Consider the following 16,430-nt stretch of genomic DNA (forward strand, 5'->3'; position numbering starts at 1 on the left):
AGCCGAGTTGCCACCAAAACCTGGTTCTCCTGCCCAGCTAGACTAATCTTTGAGGCAGCAAAAGTTCTAGAACTGAGCTAAACAGCTCTTCCTGCCCAGATCCACAAATCATCTCCCCAAAAGTTCAGGAGATTGGAGCACACATCTTGCCTTAGGGGGATGCCACTGGAGACAAGGAGCCATTACAGAAACAAAACCACGTTGGACCTGGGGGGGGAAACGTGGACCTTTCCAGGAGTGCTAACTAGAAGGCACTGCCCGGACAGAGAGACCTCGGTTTCCCCACCAAGCCAAGAGAGGTGCCAGAAAGACTTTTTGTCTCCCACGGCTAAGGCTGTTGGTGGCTCTTGTGGCCTCGGGCTCCCCTTTCTTCCTTAGCACTCCAGCAGCATTTGGTTTCAACAAGACCCAAAAGAAAGCCCCAGCAAACGGGGGACTCCTCCCTTTACTCACAATTTCGTATCCTGGGCCTCCTTCTGCATGATCTCCATGATAATCTTGCAAGCGGTAGAACAGCCTTCAGGGGAAGCATGAATGGTGATCGGCTTCTCAGATGCCCCTGCATTTTCCTTGCGGTGAATATCAATTCTTTCATGGGGAACAGGGGAAAAAGAAGAGGGGAGAAGGTCAGCCTCTACAGAGCCCATCTTCCTGGGCTGGTCTAGCCTCACAAGCCTCCCCCCTCCGATTTCTGAGTCAAACCAAGTGGGGGCAAAGAGTGGGGCAAGTCACTCCCCCCACCAAAGTGTCAACTCTTGATTATCCCCATGGGGCATCTCTCCATTTCTGTTGACCTCTTCATGTGAATCTGAATCCCAGCAGAACTTCCGTCGACAATCTAAAATGTTTCTGGGCCATCTTTCAGTGCTGCCCATTGGTCGGTGGGTGCTCAAGGATTGCAAATTTATTGTCATCATCATTCCAGCCAAATGCCAGTGCGAAAGCAATCTGCTGCCCGCCAGTCTGACAGTGTCAACCAGAGGCAGACAGGAAGGAATTGCGCATTAAAGGATCATGGATTTGGGACGATCTAGAAGGAACCTCTGAGGCCCTCTAGTCCAACTCCCTCATTCTTAGGGGGTGAAGAAACTGGGACCCAGAGCAGTGAAGGTGACTTGCCCAAGGTCATACAGGTAGGACGTTGCAAAAGCAGAATTTGAATCCAGGTCCTGGGTCTCCAAATACAGTGTTCTTTCCACTGTCCCACGGTGATCGTGCCAGTGTTCTCCCCCTCTCAGGGCAGATGATCAAGAGTTGACCATGCATTTAGTGTGAACGTTTCTCAGGTTATCATCAAAATTACCCAATTCCAAGCACACGCACATACACACAAAAATGTTAAGGGGTTTGTGGTCTCCGTAGCAGAAAGGGCCACTACTCGAGAGGAAAACTCAGAATAGAGGCCCAGAGCGCTGTCCCTGGGTACAAGACAAGGGCTTACACAAGCCCCTCCCCTCCCCACCTCGGCGTTCAGGTGTCTCCCCACCCATCATGCCACACCCGAGTCTTTACCTTGACCATATCTCTGAGAGAGTCCTTCCCACCACCACCACCACAGACAACAGCTCTCTAGGGCGTTAGGCACAGGCAGCAGCTACCATCCAAGCAGTCCCTGAAAAGCCTGGGGGGGGCATGAAAGGAGGGTGCCCCTGCCCTCACAGGGGCATGGCAAGGGGGTTTTGGAAGGGATGGGGAGCAGCTGAAGGGTAAAGGCACTGTCTCGGCAAAATTCTCCTTGGGATTGCAAAACGTGTATGTTGCTGTCGGCGCCGCGCCAAGGCTCGGATGGCTACAATTGGTGCTTTACAGATCCAGAGCCGGACGGGGCCTCCAAGCGCTAAGCTAATCACCTTCTTTTACGGATGAGGAAACTGGACCCTGGAGAGATTGGAGCTGCCCAGACTCACCCAGGTAAGCAGGTGGATCTGAGATTCTGATCTGGGAAATCAGACTCCGGTCCTCTTTCCGCCAGATCCCACTGCCTCCTTGTTTCCTCCTGTACCCCACTTGGAGCTCCCTTAAGCAAAAGGGAGTGGGGAATAGCTCAGCAAAGCCCAGGCTCCCTTGCTGCCCTTCTTCACCCTTCTACTCAGAGAAGTCTCCTGAATGCAGGGACAAGGTCAGAGTATCACCTCCCATCTCATACGATGGGACAGCCCCAGAGGAGGTGGTGAAATCTGGACATACTCTCTTCCACCTCACGGTACTCAAGTGGCTGGGAAATGTATACGCCAGCCACATTCTTCATTTTATCCCCAAATGCATTATATCCTCTGGGGGAGGCCAAATGTCCTCATCTCCCTTCTTCTCTTAGGCTGGCAGCATTTGGGCAGGCTCTACCAAGACCAGCTTGGGTCCTAGTACTAGTTCAGGCCATGCCCTTTGGGGATAATGGGAGGATGCATCAGAGGCAGTCCTGCACCCCACCCTCCCTGCCAAAAAAACAGATAGCAATAGCGCAGCAGCCAATGCAAACCAAAGCTCTGTCACTGGTTTTCTCTCATTGAACAGGATGGCCAACTGGGGCTCTACAGAAATCAAGAGAATCTTGCCTCCAACAAGAATAGCCATTGGGAAGGAAGAAGCCCTGGATAGGGTCCAGTAGGATCCCTATTCCCACTGCTTCCATTATTCTCCAGAGCTGTTATTTCTCCAAATGTCTCTTATTGGAAAGAGATGCCAATGGTCTTCTCTTTCCATCTATCCCCATCCTCTTTACTCCTTTAGCGATTAAACATCAGATCGCTTGGGGGAGGGTGGTGCCAAGATGTTGCTGTGCTGAGGAGGGCAGCCCCCTCGGGCCACTTCAGAAAGTGTGCCCAATCCAATAAGGATTCCTTTCAGTAGCCAAAGGTCATGAAATCCATTGGCAGGGATCAGCACAGCATTTGATGGAACAAACCAGAATTAAAATCAGGTGGACCAGAGTCCACAGCTTTGCCCCATCTGGTAAATGAATGGGTGATCCATCTTACAAGAAACACCCAAACTTGGCATATGTAAAGCAGGGGAAACCAGCTAGAAAGTTACTGTAATGAGTTAAGAAATACAGCACGCTCTGAAAAATAAAGCTGGATGGGGATGGGGAGTGGGGAAAGGAAGAGATAACAAATGGGTCAAGAGGCTGGTGGGACCCTAGGAGAAGCATTAGGGCTTAGCTAAGCTCTTGGTTACAGGCTCCCATCCCTCCCATGACCATGCCTGCTTTCTATTAGATTTTGGCCATCAGCTGGTACCAGTGCCACATGAGTCTGCACATAGGCAAAGCATTCTCACCTTCTGCAAAAAAAAATTTCGGGGGGAGGGTCCTCTTACCACCCCTCCCCCCTACTAACTTCTAGCCTCCCCATCCCTCCCATTCTAGCTTTTATCCAAGGAAATCTGTCCCTTCCTCCTCAGAACAAGGACGGCAGGTTCACACTGGTCAGTGCAACCTAACTTAAGTCCACAAAACCGAGCATGAATTCTGTGTACCCAGCACCTCACTCTCTGATGAAGCAGACCAGTGAAAACTGTTGGAAGATCCCCATCCTGCTACAAGAATGCCATGGAAGAGGTAAGCCTGATCCGCTACCAAGGACAGCTACTTTTTCCCTACTCTCTGTTGGCTAGAAAGCATCTGGACACATCCAGTCAGTTACCAGTCCCGGAGCTATCAGGGAAGGGGGAGGGAGGCTGCTTTAAGTTCTACTTTTAGAGCAAGATGCCTGTGATAAGCCCCGCTGAGCTCCCCGAAAATCTGCTCGTTTTTCATTTTCAATTTAAAGGCGATTTCATAAACTCGAATGTTTTCATGGCTGTTATTTCCAACCACCCTGCCACCTCTGGGTCTAGTGACTCTGGCTGGCCAACACAAAGGTGCCCCCCTTCACCTTTCTGAGTCAGTAAGTGAGTCCTAGGAATGTCCTCCTGGAAAATATGGTGGGACAGAGATCGCCTCGCAAATCATTTCTCTCTTCCCCAGGAATTTAGGCTCTTACACACACCACATAATGTCATTTTATCGAGCCGCGTTATCTAGAACTGAGCAAGCAACTTACGATCTGTAAAAGGGGGGGGTTTCAATAGCTTGCCTAGAACTCCATTTTCCTCTCCTTTAATTACATGCCTTCAAAACAGCTAAATAGTTTACATTTCCAACAGTTGACAAGAAGCAACATGGAGACTACTTGGAAAAGTTGCTCTTGCTGGTTTCTACTTTGGATAAATGCAGGCCCCTGGGCACCAAGGCCTGAAAAGGGCATTTCTAAGGCCCACCAAATTCCATGAAGGAAGCTGAGGTGTAGGTGGAAGACTGGCTCCTGAAAAGAGCTAGAAGAGAGAAAAGGCCCAGGCCAGGTCACCCTGGGAAACCTCCAAGGAGGAAGTCAAGAAAACAATGGGGTGCCCAGGAGACCACTGGAATCTTTGACTTGTGGCTGCTGGGGCCCAAGGCAGAAGAGAGGAAGTTTGCTGGCAAAATAAGATTTTCTGTGCATTTCAGTTAGAAGGGGAAGGAGAACTCTTCTGCAGTTCCCTTTGAGATCAACGTTGGAGTTGGAGGACTCCATAAAGCCAAGCCAGAGACACTAATAAGAGACGATCCTCAGAAAAGAGATGAGAAGTGCTGGGGGCACTCTTCCCGCCCACCCCCACTGGTGTGATTCAATGGAACACACATGAAAACTCCTGAAACGGCCCCGCCACACGCCACACGCCACTTACTTAGACTGGGTCTGCTTGGTGATGTTCCGAATGGTGGCACCTTCTTTCCCAATGATCGCTCCAACAAACTGGGTGGGAACCAGCATACGGAGGGGAACATCATTCTGGTGGTTCTGCCCTGAAGCTCCTCCGGGGGACCCCTGTCTCTGGGATCCCCTGTGGCCGTAACCACGGCGGTTCGACATGACTGGAGAGTGCGGCATGGGCAGGTCGGCCAACTCATCCGGGATGTAGGCAACTTTCAGGGTGTACCCCTCCAGCTGAAAGCCATTCAGCTTCTCAATGGCACTGAGACACCAACAAATGGGAATGAGGAAGAGAAAGAAAAGACAAGCCAAACATTAAGTTTAATGGTCAAAGATCCAAAACCTCTAGGCTTTTTGTTGTGAACTTTACAAGAGAGACAAGCAAGCCAGCAGCCCACAAAAGTTAACCGGAACAAAATGGCTGGAAGGGGAGGGGATGGGACAAGGATGATGGCTAACAGGAAACACGGGCATGAATTACTCCAAGTGCTCACATCCATAGTGCCAGGGAACTGGGATTCAAAAGCTCCCTCTACCAAAGCAGCTACAAACAATCCTCTGGTCCTTAGGGAAATGCCAACATAAATCACAGGGACTGGAAAAAGCAAACTGGACCCTAGGAAAAACCTGTCGCTAAACACTCTGGACTAGTCTTGGGATGAGACACAGAGTCCGTCCATCCCCGGATGGGGTAATGCAAGCCTTGCTGGCCACCTCTGTGCATTCCTACCTCAGGCTATGAGAGCCCAGCAGAAGAATGAGCAATTTGGGCAGGACACGGCATACTAGCAAATTCACTTTGTAATCCACGTTAAAATTCTATGGTCACTAAGAGAGATGAATGACTGTCCTAGGGGGTACATTTGATTTCAGTTAAGATCAGTTGTTTCCATGCTAATGGTGCATACATGCTACCTTTCTGTATGGAGCCTCTGCATTTGGGTGCTCTGGGGCAGAGCTTAGGTTGCCCAAACCTGGAAAGAGCTCTAAAGCCCACAGGCAATCTAGGAGGGGAAGAACTGAGGGTAGGAGGTCAAAGATCTCCCTGAGAAAATACGCTTCGGACACCAAGGGAGAATTTCTCTACTTGCTAACATCGAAGTGCGTCAAATGAAAGACTGAGTCTATCCTACAGGTCCTCTCTCAGATTCAACACCAGTGATTGTCCCGGCCAGCACAACTGAGGAAGAGCCAGGAAATTAAGGCAGAAGGAGTGGGTAATGGGAGCCTTTAGAGGAGCCAGTAGGTGGGAATTGGCCCCTCACCCTTACTCTGGCTTCTCTCTCTTAACTTTCTCGAAACTTCATCTATTTTCTATAATTTACACATCTGAGAAAAGACATTTCTGTGCCATTTTCCAGGATGACAGATAGGGAAAAAGGCAGGTAGGATGAAGCACTTGAAATATTCCTCCCACCACAACACAGATAGACAAAAAACAAACAGGAAACTCCGATCTACTTTGCCCAAAACCTGACAGTGTGGCGCCAACAGAGAATCCAAGCAAGGCTTCGTGCAATGTCATGCAGCGACCTCCCCCACGGTTCATTTTCCTCTGTGACACCATTAGGACAAAGATTTTTATTTGTTATATTTCACCCAGAGATAAGACGAAGGCCTGGACCTGTGATTTCCCTGGTATGGTAGAGAGAAATCCCAGGTGAGGAAACACCCTCTGCCAACGCGAGTCAACACGCGCTCTGCCTAGGATTTGGAGGCTCGAAGACAGGAGTCTGCCTCGAGACACGAACTCCCCGGCTCCCAGCCACTTCTCCCTCTACCCCACCGCGAGGCTCCTCTTTCTCTCTAGAACCAGGCCAACCGGACAATCACAACAAAGCGATGACATTAAGCCCTAGATGGAGACGCGCGATGTCTTCCGAAGGTGTTCCGAGGAGCTCCAGGGGGACGGGTCTTCCCGCTGATGTACTCTGCCGAGCTGGGCCTTGGACTTATACCAGAAGGCCCAACGGGGCAAAGTAGAGCAGAGGCAAGAAGGGGATCGAGACGGCGGCGGCATCCTCCAGGCGGCTGACCCTGGTGCTGGGCTTACTAAATCCTAGAGGCTAAATATTTCCCTTAGAACAAGAAGGTGAAGTGTGAAAGGGTCACTAGCGCCCATCGGCCCTTTGCTGGGCAGCCGTCAGAAACATGCATCTCAGAAAGGGGGGTCCCCGAAAGCAAGCAAAGGTGGCATGCACATCCAGCTGGACGGGCCCAGAGAGCGCCCCCTCCTCCTGCCCTCACCACCAGCTATGCCACTGGCTTCAGTTTCTCCTCAGAGAACAACTGGTCCTCCCTCCGCCTCGGCGAAGCGCTCTTGTGGCCGGTGCCATGCCAACGCTAAGGTGTCTGAAGGACCGTAAGAGTCACTCAGACGGGCGAGTCAGGAGCGAGAGGGACGGCGTTTGGACTAGTCGGCCATCCACGCTCCGAAGAGCATCGAGCCCTCTTTGGAAGAGAGGCTAGGAAGGAAATGGTACATAAAGGCATTTCTCTGGGAGGTACTTTACGGACGGTCAGGGAGGCCGGACCATCGCCCTACGCTACGCTACTCCCAACCACGAAGGTGGGCACTGCTTGCTTCACCAGCCTTGGTCCTCTGAGGCCGAGTCGATTCCAAGCAAAATGATGAGTATTCCCAAAATTACATATATGTGTGCGTGTGTGTGTGCGTGTAGAAACATGCAAACACACATACACACACATAAAGATAAATATGGCTCGGATCAACCTTCGTAGGTAAAAACGAGGCCCTTCTGCCAGGCTAGATGAAGGAGAAAGCATATTTATCATGAAATCACAGGATTCCAAAGCTGAAAATCAGGGACAAAAGCAGCTGTCTGTTCCAAGCCGAGTCCGAACAGGCATCCTTTCTACAACATCTCCTGAGCTAGGTGAGCAAACAGCTATTCACACGGCAACCCAGGACTCAGGGAGGGACTGGCCTGAGGAAGGCATGGCAGCGCCAAGAAATACGGGCTCAATGCGTCCCATTTTGTTTCAAATCTTATTGTGTGCCTGTTTGAAAAAGATTTTTCTTTTTGGAGGAAAGAAAAATCGGCTCATGTTCTGGAATGATGTAGAACTCGGTTCTGAAAGCACTCTGGGCCGGCCAGTATCCAAAAATAAAGGGTCAAACCGGTTCCGGGAGCCATAAACTCCAGGGACAGGACACTGCTTCTCTTCCTCCCTCCCACCCAAAGGCCCCCTAGAAATAGCCATAATGCTCTTAGGTTAGAAGAAGTCTCTAGCCCAGGGGAGGATTCTGTGCAAGCGAGCACCAGCGATCAATAAGCTGCTTCTGAAGTACCCAAAGCAGACCCAAAGAGAGACCCTGCCTCCGGGATTCCACGGTGGCCCAAAGGGAGCATGCACGGGCCAACGTGGGCTTAGAAGTCAAAGGCTGACGCTGAGTTTCTGAATGGGAAGGAAATCACTGAAACTCAAGTTTGGCAAGTCAGGTTTCGGTTAAGGTACTTAGCAAGATCTGCTGCCGTGCCGTGCCGGGGAATGTTAGTCGTCAGCTCTGGAGGACCATCATGTGACTTTTCCAAGCACATCAAGTGAGGCAAGACATTGACCCATAGAGAAAAGGATGCCATTGGGCTCCCCTTCCACTGATTACCATTCACACGGGGCTTCTGTCCCTCACAACAGCCCTGTGAGGTAGGGACAGCAGCCGAGGAGGAGGCAAGAATGGCCATCCACCTGCTTTCCAGTGACCTCACTCCCTGCTCCCCAGCCCTCAGTTACAGGAGGAAGGCCATGGGTTTGGTTCTTAATTTTTTTTTAACATTCTGGTAGAAAACTGCACCTTTCAGAGCAGAAAGAGGTCTCGGAGCCTGTGTAGGTGAGCCTCCCCAGGAGGGAAACGAGGCACTAGATAAAGTGACTTAGTCTGGCTCCCAGACCCGAGTGTATGGAAAGGAAGGTCTTTGAGGATGGAACTAGCCGCTGGCGCCTAGCACTCAGGAGGGGCTGAATTCTGTGTATTCAGACTGAGCTGAATTAGCAGGGCTTGACTCATCCTACAGCTGGCCTCTACCAGGATCAAGGGAAGAACTATAGACACAGCAGCCAAGAGGGGACAGAAGCACGGACTCCCGTCGTCCCCATGATGTCCATCTGTGGGGATTACTGATGTTAAAGGGAACAGATCTGGCTAGATGAAAATGGTATCGCTCTTCTCTCATTAATGGGACTTTCTTTCAACACATTCCTAGTTCTGGTCATAGAAAACTGCTGCGTCTTGTGCAGGTGTGAGGGTCTGAAACAGTGCCTTTGGGGTGAGCTCCTAGCATTGTCAGATCAGGTGCTATTCGTTAGCTACAACTGCAGTATGGACTAATGAGCCCATCTGGTTTCAGTTCCTACCACCAACACTTACTAGCTACGTGAGCTTGAGCGAATCATTGAACATCTTTTGAGATTCAGTTTCCTCATCTGTAAAATGGGTTGATAACAGCACCTACCCTCAAAGAGTTGTTAAGGGAAAAGTGGGAGAATAGATTTCAATTTATTTTAAACTCCCTCAGTAACAATTACAACAATAGAGAAGGGCTAGTGGGGTGACTCTCCTGCTCCCTTTATTGAAGAGCACAGCATTTCTCTTTTTCTGGTTACCATTGACTTCTCAGGGTCCCCCGACACTTCTCTAATCTAAGGCAGTGTCAAGCAACAGCCTGTGTCCCCTAAGGTATATGTCATCAAGTCTGAAGTATGGGGAAACCCTCGACTCTTCCCTTCTTATAAAATGGCGCCCACTCACAGGATCAGAGATTTAGAGCCAGGAGTGCCTTTAAAAGCAGCTAAGCTCCTTAATTCCTCTTAACTTGAGGCCCAGGGAGGTTTAAATGATATCCCAAATGATCTTCCAGGCAGTGAAGGAATGGGATTTGAACCCAGGTCCCCTGACTGACTTTCCATTGTGACGCACCAATTCTGCCAAGGAATCTTTTAAAGCCCCTACACCACACTATACAAAGGTACTGGAGATATATAGAGCAAGAAAAAAAAAAGAGAGTCTCCACCCTCAAAAAAGCTTGTAATCTTTTGAAGGAAACAAGGTGTAGCCAGGAGCAAATTTAAACTAAATACAAGAATGTTTTAAGTAATATGGGAGAAAGGCCTCAGGAAGGGCCTCCCATAGGAGGTAGCCCTTGAACTGGACACTCTGAAGGGTGCCAAGGCCATTTTATAGTCTCCTGTTCTGGCCTTTCCTGATATTGGCTCTCATGTAAAAAACTACCTTCTTCTGGTCTCTGTTATGCATCTACCCTTCTTAATCTCCTACAGAGATTTCCATTGGAGATAGTGGAAGGGGAAGGGGAAAGGATAAGACCCCTTGCTGGTGTGCAAATCAGATTTAAAGCTAGAAGGGATTTCAGGTGGATCCAACCATCTCATTTTTATCAGTGAGGAAACTGAGGTCTGTAGAAGCAAAACTAGCTTCTCAAGGTCTCAGATGTAGTCCGTGTTTGCATTTGTTTTCCACATTTAGCCTGCTCCCTGCGGAGGGGAGACAATGACAATGACACATCTGCCTCATTTCCTTTCTTCGGTAGGTCTGTGATTTGTTATGTATGCTCTCTCTCTGGGCTTGAGGGTCAGCCAACTTCAGCTTGTTAGCCTCCTTGTCTTTTTATAGAGTAGTGCAGTGCCTGCCGTTCTAATGACCTGTGACTTTGTAAATATTAGTACGGCTTTCATAATCTAGGGGCCCTCGAGGCTATATGTTGGCGAGATCCTGGTAGGGCAAAAGATTGTAGGTGAAGGATCAAACTCGAGCTCGGGACCATCGAGGCATCTGTCGCTTGTAACACAACCACCAGCCACAATGATTTATATTTTTGTGTCAACGGGGCCACTTGGGATGGCTGTTTTCCTGGAAATTATTACAATAAATCCAGCCAGCCCAACACACCTATAAGGCAAGTCTCAACAGGATAATTTCTCTGGGTTTGATCATAGAATCATAAATTTGGAGCTGGAAGGAATATCAGAGGTCACCGAGTTTAACCACCTCATTTTACAGGAGGAGGAAGGGAGGGGGGGAAACCGAGACCTAGAGTAAGAAAGAGACCATTCCAACATCACCCAAGTGATGAACGGATCTGCAATTAAGCCTTTAGCTTAGGAAGAACTAGAGGAAGCAGGGAGTTCCTCCTTGAGGCCATGTTGGACCTCACAACCACCACACTCTCTGTCGATGATGGCAACCAATCCATCGGTCAGTGGCTCTGCTCATTCCATTTGTGCCTAGATCTGTGTAGCTATCATTTGTGTGTCTGGCTGGCTGAGGGGCAGAGGGTGGGAAGGGAGGAAGAGAAAATGAGGTCCTTGGAATAAATACATTTCAATTCATGGAACAAATCCAACTGTCAAGAATACAGGCAACCATTTCTTAAATGAAGAGAAACTTAACAAAATGGCAGACTTCCATTTGGTATTCATCATAATTAAAGTCAAAAGCTCTGATAACATTTAACAAAGAATAAATCATACATTTTATAAAATACATATATATATATACACACTATTTAATATACATAATATATACTATATACACACAGAGAAAATATATACAATAATATCGTCTTGGTGGTACCAGTTAGAGAAACAGAGGAGCTTCTGGTAATCTCATCTGGCTATCCTGTGGCCCAGCATCCCTGCAATTTCACAGAATTACCTATCCACGTCTTTCAGTTAAAAATGCGAAGACAATGTGACCAATGTCAATTGATATTTCCACCCACCCATGAACTTTCAGGAGAAAGCCAAGGGCATTGGCAGAGAGGGCAGCCTCAGTGTCGTTGGGCATCATCAGCCCTAGCATCCAGCGCCCTCCCTCCGACCCACATTAATGGTGTCACTAGAGCAAGATGACTTGATTGCCATCAGGAATCAAGGTATAGAATGAAGTGACACAGAATACTTACAGTCTAGCCTGCTCCTTGCAGCTGTAGGTTACATTGACCACAGCAGTCTCAGTATCAGTGTTCACTACAGAACGAGAAAAATACACAAGAACAAAAAAATTAATTTTCCTTTCTACTCCTTCCTTTTTTTAATCAATTGGAAATTAAATGAGTTCAGGAATAACACACACCTTGCTCGCAATTCTCCACAGACCCGTACTGAGCCAAAACACTGTCCAGTACCTGCAAGGAAAAGAAGAAAAACAATGCAAAAAAAAAAAGGTTAACCATTGGGTGCATCTTTGAGTTGTTAGCAAAGATAGGGATATGTTTCTAATTGCAAAGCAAATTATGCTGGGCAAGAGCCAAAAGATTAATTTGGGTCTTTGATCTAAAGAATTGTGGGGAGGACACCATGAGAGAATACACGCTTCTCTCTGTCTTGCCCATCCCTGGATCCCTGATTTCAAATCCATTTCATGCTGGCTAATCGAGGAACAACCATAGGGTGGAAGCTTTATGGAACCCCAGCTGCCTTGTTCCTAGGGTCGAGGGAGAAAGGAAGCTACACTTTCACACAGTCACTCCCATGCAAACATCTCCTCCTAGCAGACCAGTTACATGAAACGGGAGCTCGAGTCACCTAACTCGAAGGTTATCTTTTTATTTTTATTTAAAGGCTCTCCTTTTTAAAAAATGGATAAACTTCCTTTCTGGATCCAGCATAAGATGGATGTTCAGAGATTAAATTCTAAGGAAGATTTAATTGAGAGAAAAAAAAATTGAGATCTCAGAAGATCTGAGTCCAGATGTAAGATAGATATGCTATAAAAAAAAACGGCAGGCGAGGAATACTCCCTAAAAGTGTGAATCTTCTCTTTTGTATTTGCATAAGATTAGAGGAGAATGTGATTGCGTTCTGGTGTGTCTCAATGACTGTGACCCTCAGAATCTGCCACACACACCCAGCTGTGTGACCCTGGGCAAGTCACTTGACCCCCATTGCCTACCCTTACCACTCTTCTGCCTTGGAGCCAATACACAGTATTAACTCCAAGACAGAAGGTGGGGGTTTAAAAAATAATAATAATAAAAAAGAAACTGCCACACACAACCCCAAAGCCCCTGCCTTCTACCTATATACTTCAATACCTGACCTAAAAAAGGTTCTGAATTCAGAATCAAGCTACATCTCTGGAGCAGACCCCAAAGAGAACACAGGGCCCCTTCTGTGTTCTCCTAGTGGAATAAGGTTCTCTCTCCCTCCTTACTAGTTTTTTTTTTCCTTTCAAATTAATGAGCTTTTTTCTCCTCGCCTACAATTGGAGAGGGAAGAAAAAAGAAAAAAGACAACTCTCTTTGTACAAAAACATTCTAGCTCTTGTTCATAACATTCCTGACGTGTTGTTAAAATTGAATTTGGTTCAAAATCAGCCATTTTTTTCAAGACAGAAGCTATGCAAGACAGCTAAAGACTTTCTCCACTTCTCCTGATTCTCCTGATTAATTTGTAAGCACAAAGAGAGGAACTATAGTTCTCTCATTTTTCAATAACTCAGTCAAGGAAAAAAGAAGTGGAAGAACACAAATATTCTATAAAGAGCACCCCTTCCTAGCCTCTACCCCAGGAGGGGCTGGATTCAGAGGAGAAAGAGACAATGACAGATGCGACGCTTTATGCTCCCCAGCTCCTCAGCTATCATTTCAAGGCAAACACTTCTACAAAAACTTGAAGCTTGCTCTTTCGTCTAAGCTAAGGAGATTTATCTTCTTTGCTATCTCCTAAGTGATTGTTCATTTAATAGGCTTTTTAAAGGGCTGCTGATAACCCATGTTAGATCGTTCAGAACCCCAAGGTTTAAAGTAAAGGTGATTTTTTAAAAAGTTGTCATCCTCGTGGATTGAGAGTCAGGCCTAGAGATGGGAGGTCCTAGGTTCAAATCCGGCCTCAGATACTTCCCAGCTGTGTGACCCTGGGCAAGTCACTCAACCACCATTGCCCACCCTTACCACTCTTCCACCTAGGAGCCAATACACAGAAGTTAAGGGCTTAAAAAAAATCAATTAATTAATTAATTAAAAGTTCTCATCCATTTATGGAAAAAGTACTATTTGCCAATTTCCACAGAGTGAATTTCCTTGGGGGGGGGGGATTGGCAAGGAAGGGGGGAGCCTGAGAACACCTGGATAGCAATAACTGGGAGCAAAGGCAGGTTCTTGTAGGGTTCATTACACTTTCATGTTTTATCTGAGATCAGAACTACTGTTAAAAGTATTAAATAACAGAGTTTGGTTCGGACTTTGACAAAAAAAAAAAAAATCTAGAATAGCAACTTACTGAGTCTGATATTGTTTGGCGAACACACTCTCACTCTCTCCTTAGCCTGACCACACATGGGGTCTGCGTAGTAACAAGCCAGCAATACTGATCAGGGAGACAGCCTGGAGGCAGGACAGCCATGCCTCCCCCCCCCCCCAAAACCACAGACAGCCAACCCTAGCAAGGTCTCAACTCAAAAGAGAGAAGATGCATTTCCCTAAGCACAAAGGTCCAGAGAGGCAACACCAGCCTTTATTTTATGTGGGGGACTTTTAAATTGAAGAAGAAAGTTTGGGTAGGAAAATACCAACTTAATCCAGATAGCAAAAATATAACAAATGCAATAATCCTGACTCACACTTATTTCATGCTTTAAAGATGGCTGCACTATTTCTTACCATTAAAAAAAAAGTCCCTTCCCTGCCCTTTATTAGGACAGCAGGGAATGTACATCACAAATCCTACAACACTAAGGCTTGAAATCACCAGTTTTGAAGGGAAGGAGCTTAATCATTCATTCATCAGGGTTCTGTCTGCTCCCTTATTTGTTGTGGCGGGTTTTTTTCTTTTTTTAAACAACAAAAGGGGCCTCGTCCACTTAAATTAATCCATTTTGGAGTTCTTTATTTTGTTAAGGGGGAAAAAATGCACAGGGGAAACATGGGACCTTAAATGCTTCCTGAAAGCAATTGGTTGGGTCATTAAGGATTGCCTTCTCCTAGTAACGGATTTAACAAAAAGTAAATAATTCTTTCTGAAATCTGCTCCAATTGCTGCCCAGCATTCTGGCTCTGCCAATGTCACTGACAGAAGTGAAGGTCTTTTCCCAATTCTTCCTCGTAAGCTTCTATACATTACATACATTTTACCAAACTGACAGCGTGCAACTTGCTTCTCTAACCCAACCTCGTTCTTTAAAAAATGGAATCCAAATGGGAAGAATCTTAAGTGGCATAAATACACATTGTGAAGGGGGCTGGGGAGGGGGGAATCACCAATTCAGAGACTCTTGGTTTTATTTATATTCATTGCACAGTTTATAAACCAAGGAATAACGAATGCCTTCATTTCCCAAACTGTCCGCTGGATGAAAGCCTCGCCATCCTTCAACAACAATTAAGAGGCACAGTTCTTCAGAGAAATGGGCACAGGAAACTGGACAATTTCTCCTTTGAAGCCAGGAGAGAGAATACAGAAGGGTTCTTCTAGGAAGGTTTGGGATTGGTCTGGATAGGATCTGCCGTAGGGAACATTGCCAGATTACATGTTCCGTGTCACCCCAGTGCACTCAGATCTCTAGGCCACTTGTCCTCTCCACCAGGAGCCACTTTCTTCTGATTAAGGGTGTACAGAGAAAAATAATGAGGGTCCCAGAACCTTAAGATTTGGAAGGGCCTTTAAAGATCAGCTATTCTGACCTCCTCCTCCAGAGGAAGAAACTGAGATAAAGAAGAAATTCAAGGGATTTGTTCCAAGCAATCTAGTAGAGTGAAGGGCAGACACTGGGGTAGAAGAAACCAGAATTTGGCCTCCAAATTGCAAGGCTGATCCCTTCCCTTCCTCCCCTTTGCCCTCCAGCATTCTCCAGCTTTGGATAATCTGTAACCCTTCCTTGACAAGGATATGGCTGGACTCCAAATTACATGGGTGTGGGGGGAGAGAAGGGCCTGGAAACGTGTGCAAACTGGGGCCTGACAACTGGAGACATTCAATTGCTGCTCTGCACAGCTGCAAAGGGGGGAGTGCTATGGAGGGGACAGAGTCTTAGAATGGAGAAGAGAAGGTCACAGAGAGGAAAGGCTGGATCAGCCTGGCTCCCTACCCTCTGAGAAGGGGTGGCAAAATGAAGGAACCTGGAAAATCAGAGTAGGGGAAGCTCAGATTTCTTTAAAAATCCCTCCCCAAAAGGACTCTCATTTAGAGAGTTGGGTAAGCAAACTCGCCTTTTATGATCCAGGGCTGGGGTAGGGGCGGCCCCAGAGCACAGAGAATAAAGGCCCCCTGACCCATCCTAAATCCTCTTTAGGACCAATCCCACTTTCATCAATAAACTGAATATGGAAACCAGAGACTGGGCAGAATAGACATTGTGCCTGGGAAGGGAGAGCCTGACACCCCTTTGGGAGAAGACAAGTCTATATGGGGAGAGATTTTAACCAGTTACCAAAAGCAGCCAGGAGAGCCTGGCTGCAGAAAGGGAGGCGAGGAGGGTCACCTTCGAGGTCCCATTTTACCGAGGGGGTCATCTATCCCCCAGAGGTCCCATTCCTGGAAAGGTCTCATTGCTGGCCTCAAGTCCTGGTTACAACATCAACTCTGTGTATACCCAGTTGGCAGCCATGTCCCCGGGGGCCCAACTGTCAAGGCACTGGCGTTGCTGTGCCAAACTCTGGATGTCTGTGCCCAACCCATCTGCAGGATGGCGCTCACGGGAGGGGAAGAAAGACTCTGCAGTGCCAT

The 16,430-nt window shown here is 47.5% G+C and overlaps 1 protein-coding gene across 1 annotated transcript in view; it reads right to left on the reverse strand.

Annotated features, from left to right (window-relative positions):
- IGF2BP3 (insulin like growth factor 2 mRNA binding protein 3) overlaps positions 1 to 16,430 on the reverse strand; it is a 101,854-nt gene that overhangs the window by 23,874 nt on the left and 61,550 nt on the right. Inside the window, exons 5-8 of the mRNA XM_044678857.1 lie at positions 11,842 to 11,893; positions 11,672 to 11,735; positions 4,705 to 4,992; positions 454 to 588 (exon numbers count right to left, since the gene is read on the reverse strand). Of these exons, the coding sequence (XP_044534792.1) occupies positions 454 to 588; positions 4,705 to 4,992; positions 11,672 to 11,735; positions 11,842 to 11,893 (539 nt within the window). The remainder of the gene's footprint in view (positions 1 to 453; positions 589 to 4,704; positions 4,993 to 11,671; positions 11,736 to 11,841; positions 11,894 to 16,430) is intronic.

The sequence above is a fragment of the Gracilinanus agilis genome, chromosome 5, assembly GCF_016433145.1.
Source record: "Gracilinanus agilis isolate LMUSP501 chromosome 5, AgileGrace, whole genome shotgun sequence".
NCBI classification, from domain to species: domain Eukaryota; kingdom Metazoa; phylum Chordata; class Mammalia; order Didelphimorphia; family Didelphidae; genus Gracilinanus; species Gracilinanus agilis.